At 46.3% G+C, this 16753-nt stretch overlaps 1 protein-coding gene across 1 annotated transcript; it reads right to left on the reverse strand.

Moving 5' to 3' along the window:
* Positions 1-969: 969 nt before the first annotated feature.
* Positions 970-14747, reverse strand: PHALS_10762 (Phosphatidylinositol kinase (PIK-L3); the record flags this gene model as incomplete). Its single annotated transcript, XM_024726245.1, has 2 exons — positions 970-6453; positions 6534-14747. 2 exons carry the CDS (start codon positions 14745-14747, stop codon positions 970-972), a joined length of 13698 nt encoding a protein of 4565 aa, XP_024576942.1.
* Positions 14748-16753: the final 2006 nt, after the last annotated feature.

Here is a 16753-nt window from a genome sequence, read left to right on the forward strand (position 1 = left end):
AATAAATCAAACATTCGATCACTTTCCTTGGTTTTCAAATCAAATTGCAAGCTATGTGCTTGGATTGGGAATCACTTATGGTGACTGAGATCGGTGACCGCCAGTTATATTTATGAATGCAACGACGACGGGTTGGACATCACCCTACTACCTTATCGAATACGGACAATCGCCTGTCCTAACTTTCAATTATTCTTCAAGCTGTGGGTAGAGTAGCACGGCGTGCACGACCGAATGCGTATTTTACGGTGCCAGGAAAAACGCAAGCCAACCAAAATGGTCGGAAGATGTCGCAAGAAGAGTAAATTTTGAGAAGCAAGCCAAGTCACATGGAGTGATGCCGATCTGTAGTGTAACAAATAAGGGCTCTTTGACTTCTATTTCGCATAAAGTGGTCAATAAGGTCAGAGAGATGTATAATGGGCAGCCCAGATTTTGATAACTAATTAGATGTACAAACAAGCAGCCATTAGACTAGTCAAGTCATTACCTCGAGTCGACAGTTCAGGGCGTTGTGAGGACCGAGGAGTGTCGAGGTGTTGGTGTTGTCACTAAGTGACGATCCATGGCGCTGGTGATGAGTTCAAGAAAGAACTCTTTTCGCCTGATATTGTACGCAGTGGTTCAGTGTATTTCTGCTACGTACCGATACGCTTTGTGCTTGAAGCGAGGTGAAGAAAATTGTGCTTTGTATTTGTTGTGCATTTGTTGGGGCGCTAAACCTCATCTCTTTTTGGTGGTGATCATGTGAAACGTGATGTTGAAATTGGCACGACAATTGTAGGAGCAAACGACATTCTGCTTGTCTGTAGAGCTTAACAATTCAGAATGGAGCTGGACAAGTCTGAGATAGCAACATGAAATGCGAAAACTAGACTGATTGTGCACCACCATCGATACCAACACGTTGTTTGAATATAAAATTAGCAACCAGTTTGTGCAAAAGCACACGAAACGTACATTCGTGACCTATAGCCATGGATACCACGTAGGATACATTTCCCGCTGGCACTCTACGCTCGTTGCAATCTCCACTAATTCTTGTACGCTCTTGCCTCGTGAAAACTTGGCATTCTCTTTTTTGAGGGCGACACCACGAATCCTCTCAAGCACAAGACCTACATTTGCTTCCACGCGATGCTGCACCTGCGACTCTACGTAGTGCTGCTCGGGAGAGACTGGACCTAAAGACCCGACAGGGGACAACGCGCGACCAGAAGTATGCGGATCATGAGATAGTAGTCGAGTTTTCGATGCATGCCACGACATTAAGTCATCGCGGAAGAAGAGACACAACTGGTTATTCAAAAGATCCTCCTCACTCGTGAGAGCTTCTGCAGCAGCAGTCATTCCGACACTAAATGGTCCTTGTACACCCGGTCGCGTCATAAAGCTGTGAAGATTACGCGTAAGACGGAATGGCATTGTCGTCGCAGCCTCTAAGATGCCACTATTTGCGTACCCGGGCCGCAACTCTGTGCTCACCACGCGACCTGTGCGCCGTGAAAATAGCACACGATGGGGGGCACGGTCACCGACAAACAGCGCGTACGACAAGAAGCTTGAAAGGGCCAAATGCTTCGTAAACTCGCCACGGAAGTGAAAATACGCGTCGCTGTGAGCTGAAATGCCGTGCACATACTTGGCAAGAAGCGTTTCGGAAACGTGCTCCTTACAAATATCGTTGAAAGCTTGAGCCTTGGCCAGCGCAACACGCTCTTCCTCCTGCTTACTAGACTCACTTTCCATTCCTGCCGCTGCGTAGGCCTCGCTGATATGCTCGCGGTAAAGCTCAACCGGAAAATCGGGATCTTTGTTCTCCATCTGGCAGTCCAGCTCATACACATCACCTAATGTGACAAAATCGCGATTGTCCTCAAGCAGCCTCACTCGCGGCGTGAGTGGGATAACCTTTGGCAAGTGAAAGACTAGATTGCGCTTCTTAGTCTCTTTGTGGCGAGCAAGCAGGCGGTTTAATAGCAAATACATCTGCATCATCCGTTCATCTGTGCGAGTGATGTGAGTCATTGCATATTGTACTAAAAAGTAGTAGGATCGGCCATCGCTACCGCCCATTGCTACACGTCGCTGTGTAAATCCATTGCGCAGTAGCACATCGACCGTGTTCTTGAAGTGTGAGATGCGTGCGTGGAGATCTTTGATTGGCTCGCTGTCTGAAACGTACTGACCTGGAACCTCCATGTTAGAGCTGCTCAGCTCCATCAGGTGACGACTGCACTGTTCAAGATACAGCTTTGCTGCATTCCGCTTGCCCACTTTTTTGACACGTAATTGCAACAGACTTTTCCATCGCTTTAAGCGATTCATAATCTCGCAAAGTGTTGTGGTCTGGTCAGTGTGGTCGGGCTCAACTCCATCTTCATAAGGGCTAAAGTCGCGTTCAAAAACGTCCTTGAATTCGTCGACAAACGCCTCATGCTTTTCGTTCTTTTGGTGAGGAAGCAGCACAAAGAGTTTGCGGCACACTCTGGCAAGCGCAGCACGCAACATCTTTGGAACAGGCTCCGTTTTCGTAAGTCTCGGAAGCTGATAACACTTAAGCAAAAGCGCATGGACTGCAGTTAGGAGCTCTTCTTCCGGTTCAGGTCGAAATCGAGTAATCATCTCCTCTAACATGCACTCCATCTCAAACGTAAGCGAGTCGTGAGACCTGCGCAAGAAGTTCAACAAGTCTTCGGTATACTGAACGGGTCCAACTTCAGCCTTTAATGAGTGACCATCGCCGCCACTGCTACGAATCTTTTCAGTCCATGCTTCTAGCGTCATCACGGCACTAGAGGATGCATTAAATGATGCAGGCGTCGGTCGAGAAGGTCCTACTAGTCCCGGAATTTCTCGGACCTGAGCAATGGGCATCGTGTCAGGAACCCCCACAACGTGACCCGACTTTGTTCGGTAGAAAGATCGTGACACGGCTGGAGATGTGGCACCTGCAGAAGGAGATATACCTGTCTGCCGCTGAATAGAATTCATCGTGGCATTGTCACGGTTCTCCAAGAAAAAAGCTCGCATTGTATAATATAGCGCTTGAGGAAATTTGGCAGAAAGACCGCGCAATAACCCCCGTATCTGGGGTGCTTCCGGACGACCAAGCGCCATAAGTAACTGCGGGATCCAAATGATCCAAATCCAAATTGGCAGCTGCTTCCCATGTGTCTCAAAAGCTTGAATTAAGGTTCCACGTTGGTCATCCATGCTCAGCAACCAGAGCACACGTGCAATCATTAGTCGAGCTGAGTTACACCGGTGATGAATAGCCTGCAAGTAACATGCTATCGTTTGCGAGGCCAGTGCAAGATCTTTCTGCACTACAAACAACTTGTAGCAATAGTGTCCCCAAGATAGCCATCCTTTGCCATAACTATCGCAAATCTGTAGACAATGGGAAAATGTCATATTTGCCTCAGTGAGGGATCCTTGAGCTTCCAAAAAAAGTGCTTTTAGTCGAAACATTTCCGCTTTTTGTCGCAGGCTAAAGTAGTCCAGATTAGTTGTGTTAAGAATGCTCAATCCGCCTGAGTATTCCGTCGCACTCTCGTAGCAAATGCTGACCTGCTCTCGGAGTTTCGAAAAGGCATCCTGAACGTCCATAGCAGGCACCGAGTATAGTTTTGCTAGAGCCCCAAGGCATACATCGGGTAGTCGTTGCTTTCGTGCCGTTTGCGCCAGCTTTATAACGGACCAAGGACTGTCATGCATGCAGGCAAGCACCTGAGCATCGCTTCTGGCAAATGTTGTTTTGACCACTTGGAACATGTGCGATCGCCACGTAAGGATGTCATCCCAAAGAAGAATTGGCTCCCATTTGTTCGGTAAGCGCTCCCGCCACGTATTAATTGACGGCTTGAGGTTTGGCAGCGAAGCGTGTTGCATTGTCGCAGTCTTGATATCTTGCATCATCTGAATGGATTCTTCAACTTCGACAAATTTGTGGAATAGATGCATAAGTGGCAGGTGTGCTTGAGAGAGAATACGTGGCAAACCTTGCCATTGATGCAATGCCAGCTCGGCCGTCTGAGAGGCAAGAGTCTCAATAGTAGTGCGTTTCTCAACATCAAGAATCGAGATGTACAGCCGCTGAAGACGGGTCTGTGGACACCCAAGTTCTGTAGAAGATTGCATTGATGGCGCCAGTAGCAATTGCTTTGCTGATGCCCAATCACCTCTTTTCCAGGCACAATCAAGTAACAAGTCTTGATTCTGTGTCGACTTTGCATAATCATTCATAAGTTGCCATTGGCACAGCTGCTTGGCACACCCCACCCACCGCTCTTCCCACAATCGCAATTCAAAGAGATTCACATCCTCTACCTTCACGCGACCACTTTTAGCATTTGACAATGCGCGGAAATACTCTTCTTGGGCCTCGTGCACACAGCCAAGAGCTTCCAGAGTCAGTGCCGCGCGCGTCTCCGAGTGTGAAACATTCTCTAGGCTCAGGCCGATACGAAGATCATCTTCACTCAGTTGTTTGTAGATGGAACTTAGGGCTTCAATCCAACGCAATCTGCTCTCCACGCTCAAGTCTAATTGCTCCACCTGAAACTCACACAGTCGCATCGCACAACTCCATACATCATAAGCTGATGCAACGTGTAGCACGAGCTCCGGCGTCATCACAGGTGCTCTGGGGCTTGTACGTACGATACCTTCCATCAGAGTCTGCACCACATTGGTACGCCGAGGTGTAGACGCGACCAGAGGCACGTTCAAGTCGCGTTTATTGTACTTGGAGGCTAAAATCTTTAACAATTGGCCGGACACCTGAGTTTGGTCTGTCTTTTTGAGCAGACCCCACACTGTGCTAAACAAACTCACCCACAACTCTTTCGCTAGGTCTAAGTCAATGTGTGCTAATTTTCGCAACGCTGATGTGAGCTCTGAAGCCTCTATCTGGCTACAAAATTTTAAAAATTTATCATGAGATGAAGTTCTCGCCACAGTTGGTTTTCCTTCTCGTTGAGCCGAAAAGACCACAAAGGACGAAATAGCAGCCATAAGTGTTTCAATTGCAATGACAGGCCAGTATCGAGTCCCACAAGCTTGCCAGTCTTGACGTAGCACATACTGGAGGCGTGCAACAGGTCCAGGGCCAGCAGCGGCAAAAAAAATCTGCAGGAACTTCTCTCGCGTAATCGGGTCTGGAGCAAGTAGACCTGCCACAAAGTGTGTCGTGAGGCCATGACTTTGAGGAGTAGGACTTAATTGCAACTGAGGTGTATGATTCTTTGGGTCATTGAGTGGTAGATTACATAATTTGAGAACCAGCTGATAATACTCTTCATTGAGAGGAAGAGCCGAGATCTCATTAAGTCGGTCGAATGTTGCCATTTTGCTCAGTAAAGTCATCTTGTCTTTTGTCGTCAAAATCTGATGACGTGCATCCGTTGATGCGATCATTTCGGCCACTATTTTCGTGATTTGTAGCAGCAGTGGAATGTTGTAAGAACCTTCAAGACAGTGTACCAGCAAATTTATGTATAAGCGACAGTGTTCACCACTTGTGAGCGTGCACTTCGCCAACAGCGCATAGCACAGTACCAGCATTTCAATCGGCCTCTTGTCGTTGTGACCGCTCAAGCCACTTTGTACGGAAAGTTGACCGGCGTCCATCTTCTTCAGCGCGCCTCCTAGACTTAAGGTTATCGGATCATTGCCAAACATATCATTCACATTACTCTTCCGCTTGAGCAAAATTTTTTCTCCTGCAGTCTCGCGTTTCACATGTCGCACGATGTTATTAAAGGCAAGGTTCGATCGTCCTGTCTGAATTTGATCCCACTCATTAACGATTGCTAACGAAGGTGTAGCCATAACCCGGTTCCGTCCAAAGGAATCCACGACCGCCTGACCACTTTCAACACCCATCACTGCACCATTAGAAGCTCCATGCTTTTCACCAAGGGAATATTCACATCCAGTAGCAGCTGACTGAATCAGGTGCTCACGCGTGAATCGCTGCGCCAGCTTGAGTAATGCTGGAGCAAAGTGATCCACGAGCTCCGGAGCAACTTTGGCTAGTCCACTTAGCAGCTTTAGGGTGAATTCTCCAGGATAACTTAGAGTTGACACTGTTCCTCGTGGTTGTTGCGTAAAAAGCAAGCGCATACGAGCAGCTTCGTGATTGATCAACGGATTGATGCCATCTGTGTCTTTTGAGTGTTTGTTTAAAGCATCGTGATGGCCTACTGTAGCATTGCCAATCGTCACTCCCACCTTTTCAGCTTTAAAGCTAGCCACGCTGAGTGATGCATTTTTAGTCTTGGTTTTGGAAGCCAGAGTGCTCGATCCCGCTGGAAAGCTTCCGACACCTGTACTTAAATCCTGCTGAAACAAGGCTGCATTAAGAACACGCTCGTTAATAATGTCACGGAGCCATGGATAGAATTTGCACACGATCAAGGGTTGCGGGGCACGAGACGGAGGATACAGCTAACGGTCAGACATCCAGAGGAAACTATTAGTATAGTGGTCTTTTGCTACATTGAGTTTGTCATTACAAATTTCCATACCTCTGCCAGACGGCATAAAAATTTCATCAAACTCGTTTGAATCTCGGGATTTTGACGATCAAAACACGGCTCCAGCAACTTCATAATTCGAGGCGCGTACTGAATCACGTAAGGGACTGGACGCTTGGATTTAGTGACGACTTCTGGGGTAACTAACGAGTTCAAGATGCCCAATACAGCGTCAAGAATTGCGAGTGAAGATAAAGGTGCGCCTTTCGGAACCGAAAAAAATGGCGGCATCACTGTTGGTGGAAGTGGTGCCGGAATTGGAACTTGCTGTCCAGATTTCCCAGCTGCAACAGAAGCAGCATCTATACTCACTTGGAGCTGATGCTGTTGCCGAATGACAGTCTCTGCAGTGACAGCAATCAGCTTGTCAAAGTAGGAGAAGCGGATGGCAGCAGACGGCCACAGGCGAAGAGCCTTGTCGAAAAGTTCACCGCAAGTTTTCGCCAAGCGACTCGTCTCTTGCTTGTCTGCGGACGCTAAAGCAAAGCGAAATGCAAAGTTTATGACCAGGTCCACCATTGCTCCACTTAACTCAAAATCGTCGTCATTGCTCGCTCGAGTAACATCTGAAGACGAAGATGCCACCTGTTGATCCGACCCTGATGTCGCGGACATCTGCGTTAAGGCTTGAGTATGCAACATAATAGATCGGTCTTCGCCCGGCTTTGCATTCACATCAAGTTTTATCGCCTTCGACGCCAATTCATTTGCAGTGCCAGGCATCAAAACTTTTCGCTTTTTCATCGCATGATCATCTTGTGATGCCTCAGAGGCTGCTAAACCCATTGCAGATGGACTTCGCTTCAGCTCTTTACCAGGAGTTGTCAACTTGAGCCCGGAAGAAGCGCTCCGAACAGTAAGTCGATCTTGCCGTGTTTGCTCCCACGAAATGACTAAATCCACGATATTCACCGCGAGTCGGCGATTGTCCGGCGTACTGCTTGGGGGAATTGCCAAGCGATTTAGGGAATTTACCATGAGAGGTACAAATTGACCGCGGAAAGGATAAAATAGTGCTGGGTGACGAACAATAAGAAACCAAATGTGCACAAGCTGTCCAAGTACGTGGCCTTCTTCGTATGCGATCTTCTTGGTCCATTTAATCGCTTTAATGAATTCGTTTGAGGGAAGGCGACTTGGTAAAGCAGGCAAAAGGATGTCAAAAGCCTTGCGTACGAGGAAACGCGCGTCCATTTCATGCGTGCGCAAAAGCGCAACATAAACTTGTAGCACAATTTTGGGCGGAGTGTCGTAGACTGAAATGAAGCGACATACATTGACATAGGCCCAAAGCTTTGACGTCAGATCTTGTGCCTTTAAGTGGTTCCACGCAAACTTGATCACTTCTTTACGGTGGTCCGTCACATACTTGCTCATATGCTGAATTAGAAGCGTGCCTAACTTGAGCAATTCAATTCGTAGGCTTTGCATGGAATCCGTTGGAAAATCTTTGCTCGCTAAAATTTCCCTAAGCATCCACATGATGGTGTCGAGATCCATGACATCGATGTTGCTTACATTTGAATCCTCGAATGATGTCGTAAGCACAGGCGTGATCAAGAGTTGTACAGTATGAACTTTGAGCTCTTCGGACGCACTTGGCTCGCGAAGCATTCGCAAGAACAATCGAATGAGGTTGCGTTTGTTAAGAGTGCTATACTTCACTGCTACCTCCTCGCGATAAAATGTCTGCAAGAAAGTAAAGTCGAAAGGTGTACGGTGCAAGAAGATCGATACCATGTCCAGAAGCACTTGCACGTCTTCAGGTTTAACGCGACTGTACGTGATCATACACTTGATCAATAGCTTGGATTCAAGGTGTAGCTTGATTGGAAGATGATCTGGTATTACAAGCCGCTGCACGCGAGCTGGTGAGCGCCAGAGTTTCCGCAAGCACTCAATAATCACAGTTTGTGTTGCCAGCCACGTTGGATGAAGTTTGCTGACTGATCGAACCAGCCGCAATCCCTGATATTGCAGCTCTAGCGCCTCTTGGTGTGATTTTGATACAAACAGCCCACCGCTTACAGGTGCTGACGTGTTGCCTAGACCCAACGAAGACACTAGACCTTGACTCTGTGCACGTGCAATTTTTGCTTGAGCTTGAGCATTTGCTCGGTGTACGTAGGTCGCTTGCGCTTGTTTTGCTTTTTCCTGCGCTTGCAACGGTTTGAGACCTTGTGCTTGTGCTGTTGCAAGTGCTTGAGCGTGCACTTTCTGAGCATTCACTTGAATTTGAGCTTGAAGTTGCTGTGCTTGCTGCTGCGAGACGAATGAGCTCATCGCGGTGTTTGGCAGCGCCGCTTGCAAAGCTGCTGAAGATAAATGACTTTGTACTTTCGCGATATATTCTTTGCTGGCCAATTGAGCTTTTGCCTGAGCTTGAACCAGCGACAGCCCTTGCGCCTGTGCTGCGGCGAGAGTCTGAGCATGCAACTTTTGTGCATTTGCTTGAATTTGAACTTGAGACTGCACTTTTAGAGCCTGTTGCGCGTTGACTTGCGCCTGAGCTTTAACAACGTACGCCGCACGGGCTTGTACTCCACGAGCCTCTGCTATAGGCGCTGTCATTCCTTGAGCTTGAGCGCTCGCAACTGCGTGAGCAGCCGCTTTCTCGGCATTCAATTGAATCTGAGCTTGCATGGTGCCCTCACTTGACGCTTCTGCGCCAGCCTTTGACTCCCCTAGATCAGCGGCATCGGTCTTTAGTGCTGCATTGAAAGTTGCCTCAACAACCAATTCTGCTCCACCGTCGCCTGTAATGACTGCATGAAGAGGACCCGCTTCCGGGAGTTTGAGTATTTGCTGAAAAAGTGATGAAAACTTTACTTCTAACAGATGTTTACGCATTAGAAAAAATGAAACAGCCATAGACGCGTATCGATTTATAAATCGTGTCAGTGGAATTCGGTATGGGGAACTCATTTTGCCATAGCTTCCGTACTTTGGTAGTACAGCCTCCAGGTCCACTACACAATTTATAAGTGGCTCCAAGAACGCATCATTCGAGGGAAGCAAATGAAAGAGGTTCACAATCGCAGCTGCTACAGCAGGCTCCTCTCCTCGCTTCCAAATTCCGGCTTTGATTATTCGATCTGGATCACGCCACTGTTTCAGATGTTCCAAAAGTTTTTCTCCAAGTGTGACATTGAAACAACTACTAAGTAGTGTCAACAACCGAGACAATCCTTCAAGAAGCGGTATATTCAGCTTTCGATAGTCTGCCAAATTCAATAACACTGGTCGTAAGCACTGCTGCAAAAGGTCTTTGGGTAAAAACACGTCTTTGTTCTGCTTGTTCAGCTGAATGATATCCGTCAGCGCATCTTGAGCGACCTGTACCAATTCTGGGGGCTGACCCGTTAAGTATCGAAAAAAGACACCTACGAAGCGATTGCGGTACTCAGGGTGTTGATTAATATCTGTGGGCGCTGCGACAAAGGCCGCACGAAGAAGTTTGGTAGCTGCAATGCGTAACTCACAAGCTTGGGACAGCCCGAATGGATATTTCTGTGCTGGAACACTGGACCCTGCAATTCCAGCCGTTGCACCTGCAGCATGACTAGGACTCTCAGCTCCTATCATCGTGACTCCGTCGCGCTGCGAGTCTTCCGAAATTAACTTCCATACTTCTTGAAGAAAGAACATAATCTCTTTTGTCAACGAAAAGATTGGAGGCCTTAAAGATAGTGCGTATGCCATAGCATCAACATACCCTGTCCTTGTGTTACTTGAAAGCATACGAAAATTACAACCAGTAATCTGCTTACAAATTAGCTGATTGTATGGGTACAGCAAAGCTGAAGCACTTGTTTTCTTTAATGCAGCGATAGCGTGAATACACTCTTTCGCATACAGTCGTGTTGGTGCCTTTGAGCTCAAAAACTCCACAACAACCATTTGAAATACTTCTGTATCTTGGAAAGCAACACACGAATTATAACAACTTTTCTGGGGGTCATTGTCGTCAAGTCGATCAGAATTTTCCGAATGAACCTTCCACGCTGTCTTGACAACAGTCACTAGCGTCTCTCCAGTCACAACACTGATGGTCGCACTTACTTCGGGAGGATGATCTGAAAGCACGAAAAAAAGAGCTTTGATAATAGTGAGCTCGTTTTCGTGGCACCACTGAGCTCCTAATAGATCGACAAGCAACTGGAGTCCAACTGCACCGCCAAGTTTCTGACGCCAGCTTTCTTTGTCATAGCAGCCATGTGCAAACACTTCACACATTCTGTTAAACAAGGCACCTCCGCTTTCTACAGCCAAATGCCGCGAGTCGAATTGAGCAATAGCCGTCCTAACTATAAATGCGGTAATTTCTGTTGCAGCATCAACGACGCGTTGGTTGGGCGAGCTCAACGCAACCGAAACAGTTTGGATAAATGAGCAAAATTCGTCGGTCACGTCAGCTTCTATCATTTTGGCGGTACCGTAAGTTGCTTGACGTAGCGTTTCAATTCTTTTTGCTGTCGCCAAACGACGACCAGGTGGTAATCCTCTAGTGGCTGCATACAATGTTGACGCATGGAGTGAGGAAAGAACAGCAAAGTTTGGTGGATCGCGCGAGCACTTGTCGAGAGCTAGTACCGTCAAGTGTCCCGCAATACCTTCCAACACTTCTCTAGCCTCCATGCCTACGTCGACATCCGCTACGGTTTCAAACAAGACCTGCAATAGCTGTGAACGTGTAGCACGCACAGCCTCTTGCGACAATACCTTTTGTATTGGCTCCTCTGCGTTGCCAGCATTCGTTTCTACCACCTCTTCGTCAGCCAACTCACTATTATTAATATCCAGCGAAATGACAGCCGCACGAGAGACAAACGCAAACGCGCACCGCTTGTGCTGTACAACCCACCTTTGGATCTTTTCCATCGTTTCTGTTTCCATTTGCAATGTTTTGTCATCTTTAACCAGCAAGAAAGAGGGTCGTGTCAAAGTGTCACTTTCCTCAAGTTCGTCGGTATCAGCAAGTCGCGCGTCTACTTTACTTATATTGCTGCGCTCGGTCGATGTATTTCGCAAATACCTACGAAGCACCTGAGCTGCCTGTGCGACAAGTACGTCCATCTTCAACGGAAATTTGTCACCTTGCGAGAGTGCGACGCCACCTTTTTTCCAATTGTTATCTAGACCGTCTCCATTTTCACCCCATGAGAAAATGAAGGTGAGTCCTGCATGAGAGTTTTGTTGATAGTCCAGATTCAGTGGATCCATTAGATACTGACGATTGCGGCCGCCAATTTTTCCCAAAACCCGCATTGCTAATTCGCCATACGGATACGGCGGCGGAATTAGATGGGTGTTCAACGCCTCAATTATCTCAGTCAAAAGCCGATCCTGAGAAGTCATTATCGGATACAAGAAGTCTGGATTCAGATTGTCCACCCAGAACTCGAGTGTCCGCAGGCCCAAGTACGCGAGCTCACCGCGCGATAGTATCGCTCGCACCACTGATTTCATCAAGGAAGGAAGGTATTGCAGCAGTGAGCTAAGTCGTGCAGGAATTGTTAAGCATAGCTCCAGAAGAACTTCTTCCATCACCGGCTTACTAATATGTATATGTAATCGCATCAAAGCGGACAGCACACCTGGCAACAGCGGAAAAACCTCCTTATAAAAGTTTTCGTACTTTCCGCCCGAGATTGACCGGAACAATGCGCGCAGCAAGAGCAAATAATTGTCTGGGTGCTTAGTAAACGTCGCCTGTTTCAGGCATGACTCAATAATCGTACGCAGATGCGGAAAGAGCGCAGACTCGTTTGATTTAAATAGCGTGACAGACCCGAATACAATTTTGAATAACCGAAGAATGATAGAAGCACGGTCCACCTGAGATACAGGACGCATTTTCTCAAATTGCAGATTCTCGATAGCCATCACCTTATCTACACGGTTCGTATCAGGGAGATCGCCCTCTGCTTTGACGCTCAAATCCTTCATTTGCGTGATTAAAAACTTCAAAAGGATCTCGGCAAACCAGCAGCTCACATTCGAATTCGCCAAGAAATGCTGAGGTATCGTCAAGATGGCGTAATCCTGAAGTATGCACTCGTAAAGTAGCTGAGTATTTGCGATGAAGAGGTCCCTAAAATCTGCTGCATCTAACACAGTAAATGCGCCAGCAAAATGGTCCAGCATTTGCTTTTCTTCTGACACAGTATTGTCCGATAACGTGTACAAAATGAAACACCGCAGCCCATTCTGTAGTACCTTCGCAATCAATAGCCGTTCGTCATCCGTTAACGGAAATATGTGCTCCGCTCCAGATGATCGAGAAGATATATTTCCAGCAAATTCCATCGAGTGCACGTTTAATTCACTCAGTGGGTCGGAAGCTAGTGCACATCCATCTGCTGAAGAAGCGTCCACGGTGGACAAATCTTTTGCGAAAGGATTTCGATAGTTTGCTGTACACCAGATCACAGCACGAATGCCTAGAATCATCGTGCGCAAAAGTGATTTGATATCACGAACGATCGGTTCTTCCTCTAAAATGGAATCAGCAGGTCGCTGGACTCGCAGATGTGGTAACAAAAGCGATTCCAATTTCTTTTCGTATGGTGTTTTGTGCACGATCTCTCTTGGTAAGAGATTTGACTGCTTAATTTTATCCATTGCTCCTCCTTCCAAAAGATCGCTACGATCTCCGCTTGATTTGTTGCGCAATGTTGCAGCTAGAGCCAGGGGTAAATTTGCTAGAGTCGTACCAAATTTTCCGGATATAATTAGCAAGATTCGCGATAAAATGTTTCGGCCTTTCCACGCATCCGCATCCTCGTTCTTAGCACAAATATCAACAAGATTCAGCAGCAGTCGAATGCTTGTTGTCTGGATCGAGATGGGCAGCGTTGGATCGTGAATGCGCTTACCGTAAAAGTCCACAATGGTGCTCACTTGTGCGAGCGTAAGCATGTCTCGAACATGATGTATCATATCTGCTAGCGTCGAATACGCGAGTGGTCGAATCTGATAGAAGCTGCAGCGTCCTTTGCCGATCAACACGTCATCGTGCATGAGCAGCTCAAGTTGAGAGTAAAATCCACGTCGGAAATCCGTCGAGATTATATGTCTTGCAGCCACAAAAATATCTTTTCGTAAAACAAATGCATCGTTGGGACACGCAATTAGCAGTTTGACTGTATTTTCACAGATCGCATCTTGAAATGGACGCATGAGGTTGGCACATCCACGTAGTAAATACGTCACAAACGACAGTGTTTTGACTTGACAATCCAAAAAATCCAAATATCGTGATGAATGCGTTGTTGCAGCCGTTTCTGGTGCACGCAATGCTAGCGCCGACATCATCAATGGTACCAGAACTGGAATATAATTTTCAATATAGCTTGGATAGCACTGAAAGAGCAACATGATGATCAGCGGCAGCTCCGAGATTGTTTTAAACGATTCTAAATTGCTACATAGAAGCTCATCAGTCGCAGCGTTGGTCCCAGAAGCCGTCGTTGTACTTGCTGTTGTAGTCTCCGTTGCGATTTTGGAAGAGTCAAGTACAGTCGGTGTACCTGTTGTGCTCGCTTCGACCGCACTGTCATTTGGCCTTGTTGCTGCTTCTGTAGTAGTATCCATTTTTGCCGCACTTTCAGTTTTACTTTGTGATGATATAAGCTGCTTTGCTTCGTCTACAGCAACAGTAGTTGAAGGTGCTGCAAGTTTTGAAGCAGTCGGCGTCGTAACTGCTGGCACAGAGCTACTGGACTTGTGTGTGTCTGGTTGGCCGCTGAACTGTTTCACCATTGTCGATTGTAAATTCTTATACATGAGCTGAACGAGCTCAAGGAATGGCTGCACTTCGTTACGCAATCCTGGGCGATAGTTGCGGTGTAGATCAAAGAGTGTTTTCAGTGCGATGAGTGCATTGTCCTCGTTATCTTTCTGCAAGACCTCCATGAGAAGCTGCAGCACCTGATTAACATATGGCCTCAACGCTTCATTGCTTGGAAGCCGGTTTAAGATCTGCAGAAGTACCTTACGACAGCGGTTTTGTGTCGTTGCATGCAGTTGCGGTGGTAGTTTTGAGTGCAGTAGTTCTTTCCAGACTGGAAAAAGCGCCTCAAGAATCCGACTTAATTGTGGTGTGTGAAGGATCTCAACTCGGCGGTACAAGTCTACAAGCTCTTTAAGTATCGCGTTGGGATCACCATCCACCAGCTTCTGGCGCACAACCTCGACGTTCATCTGTAAAGGATTTTTTTAAATATGAATTATTGCTGATTTCTTATTAGCTTTTGGTTTTAGTTTCTAGCTCTAGCTTTAAACTTCTAGCTTTTAGTTCTTAGCTTTTAGCTTTCAGCTTTTATTTTTTGTCTTTTATCTTTTAGCTTTTATCTTTAAGCTTTTAGCTTTTAGATTTTAGCTTTTAACGTCTAGCTTTTAGCTATTAACGTTTAGCTTTTAGATTTCCGCTTTTAGCTTTCCGCTTTTAGCTTCTGCTTTTGGCTTTTCGATTTTAGCTTTTACTTTTGCTTTTTTGGTTTTAAGCTTAAGCTTTGCTTTTAGCTTTTAGCTTTTAGCTTTTAGCTTTTAGCTTTTAGCTTTTAGCTTTTAGATTTTAGCTTTTAGCTTTTAGCTTTTAGCTTTTAGCTTTTAGCTTTAAGCTTTTAGCTTTTGCTTTTGGCTTTTAGATTTTAGCTTTGCTTCTAGCTATCAGCTTTAGGTTTTAGCTTTCAGCTTTTAGTTTATTTTTAGCTTTTAGTTTATTTCTAGCTTTTGTTTTCAATTTTGTATTTTACTTTAGCATTTTAGCTTCTAGCCTTCAGCTTTAAACCTTGAAATTACTCTATATAAGCGTTAAAGATTCTCCCAGTGGCATCACTGTACTTCGCGGTGTAATTCGATCGACATTCGAAGAAAGATACACTTGCTTCGTGCGATACACCCAAAACGAGGAAAAAACAATGAATGTCCCGGTTTTTTATCGCTGAGAGTGTCTAAAAATGCTACACTTGATCCTGGCAATAGATTCTTTGTCATGAGCCAATAAACGCTAAGCTCTATCGACTGTCGAAATGATTAGCTAGTAACCTCTCGATCAGCGCACAGTAGATTGCAAAATCACTGGTATCACAAAATTTGTGGATTGGTTCGAGTAGCTTGATGGCGATCAGATCGACGCCCTGAGGTCTCGCCTCAACATCACTGAAGCTCTTAATCATCATCATTCCACAACCGCTACATGTCATTGTGAAATATGGTATGAATATCAAAGCAGCGTAGTTCTTGGTATGCGTGTAAAAATAGTTGGTAAGCCCCCACCACTGTAGATGATTCAAGCACAATTAGATGTTGGGTCAGCTCGAGCAATAATACTTTATTGCATCCGAGCACTGAGGTCTCCGGTGTGAAAAACCAATTAGCACACAGCTTGTGTGATATCTCATAGCCTAAAATATCTGACTCACGCGGCCGAGATGAACTGCATTTCCCGTCTCCTTGCTTTGAGAAACTGATTACATTCAGATAACTTGCAAGCTAATGATGGGTCCCCAAGACGTGTGAGACCGCTTAATTAAACGTAGCTGGAGCTTTCTTGAGGAGTCAGTTGTCCACCGAGGGTGCTAACAGCAGTGAGAATCAAACAAATCAATGGCACTACGCACAACGAGCTCGAACATCGAGTCCAATAATATATCTTTGCGTGGAATTGGCGTCTGCGCCGGGATAGCTGTATCACTGTGTTTGCTGACTGTTTCAAGCGAGCGCGCTTCCAATCGCTATTCGTATTTGGACTTTTCTCTAACAATATGACTGAGATCGTTCTGTCCTTGATCCCCAGTATTGAATGTTATACTACAGACTGGATACCGACATGATCACATGATCGGCGATTCGACCTTTTATCATTGACGTAGCTGACGTAGAATGCTTCTTGTTGGGAGCAAGGATCATCACGGTGAGTGATTCATGACCATTGAGTGGGACCTCGCGTGATGGATCGATACGGGGGAATCAAAATCATATTTGGAAGTCGGGGCATCGACTCGCGGCAAATCTACACTGACAATACCATCGCGCACTGTTCCACGTTCTGATCATGGCACTTTATTGTGTAACAGGCTCAGCCCGCTACAGGCTCCGACTTCCGTTAAAGGCGATCACTTGAGCTCTAGCTGCGACAAGGTGCTAGTTCTTAATCAGCGTGCGTTGCATGCTCTCATTATGCCATAAAAACCTGCCATAACCCT

Source organism: Plasmopara halstedii (assembly GCF_900000015.1).
Source record: "Plasmopara halstedii genome assembly, contig: Scaffold_525, whole genome shotgun sequence".
NCBI lineage: Eukaryota > Oomycota > Peronosporomycetes > Peronosporales > Peronosporaceae > Plasmopara > Plasmopara halstedii.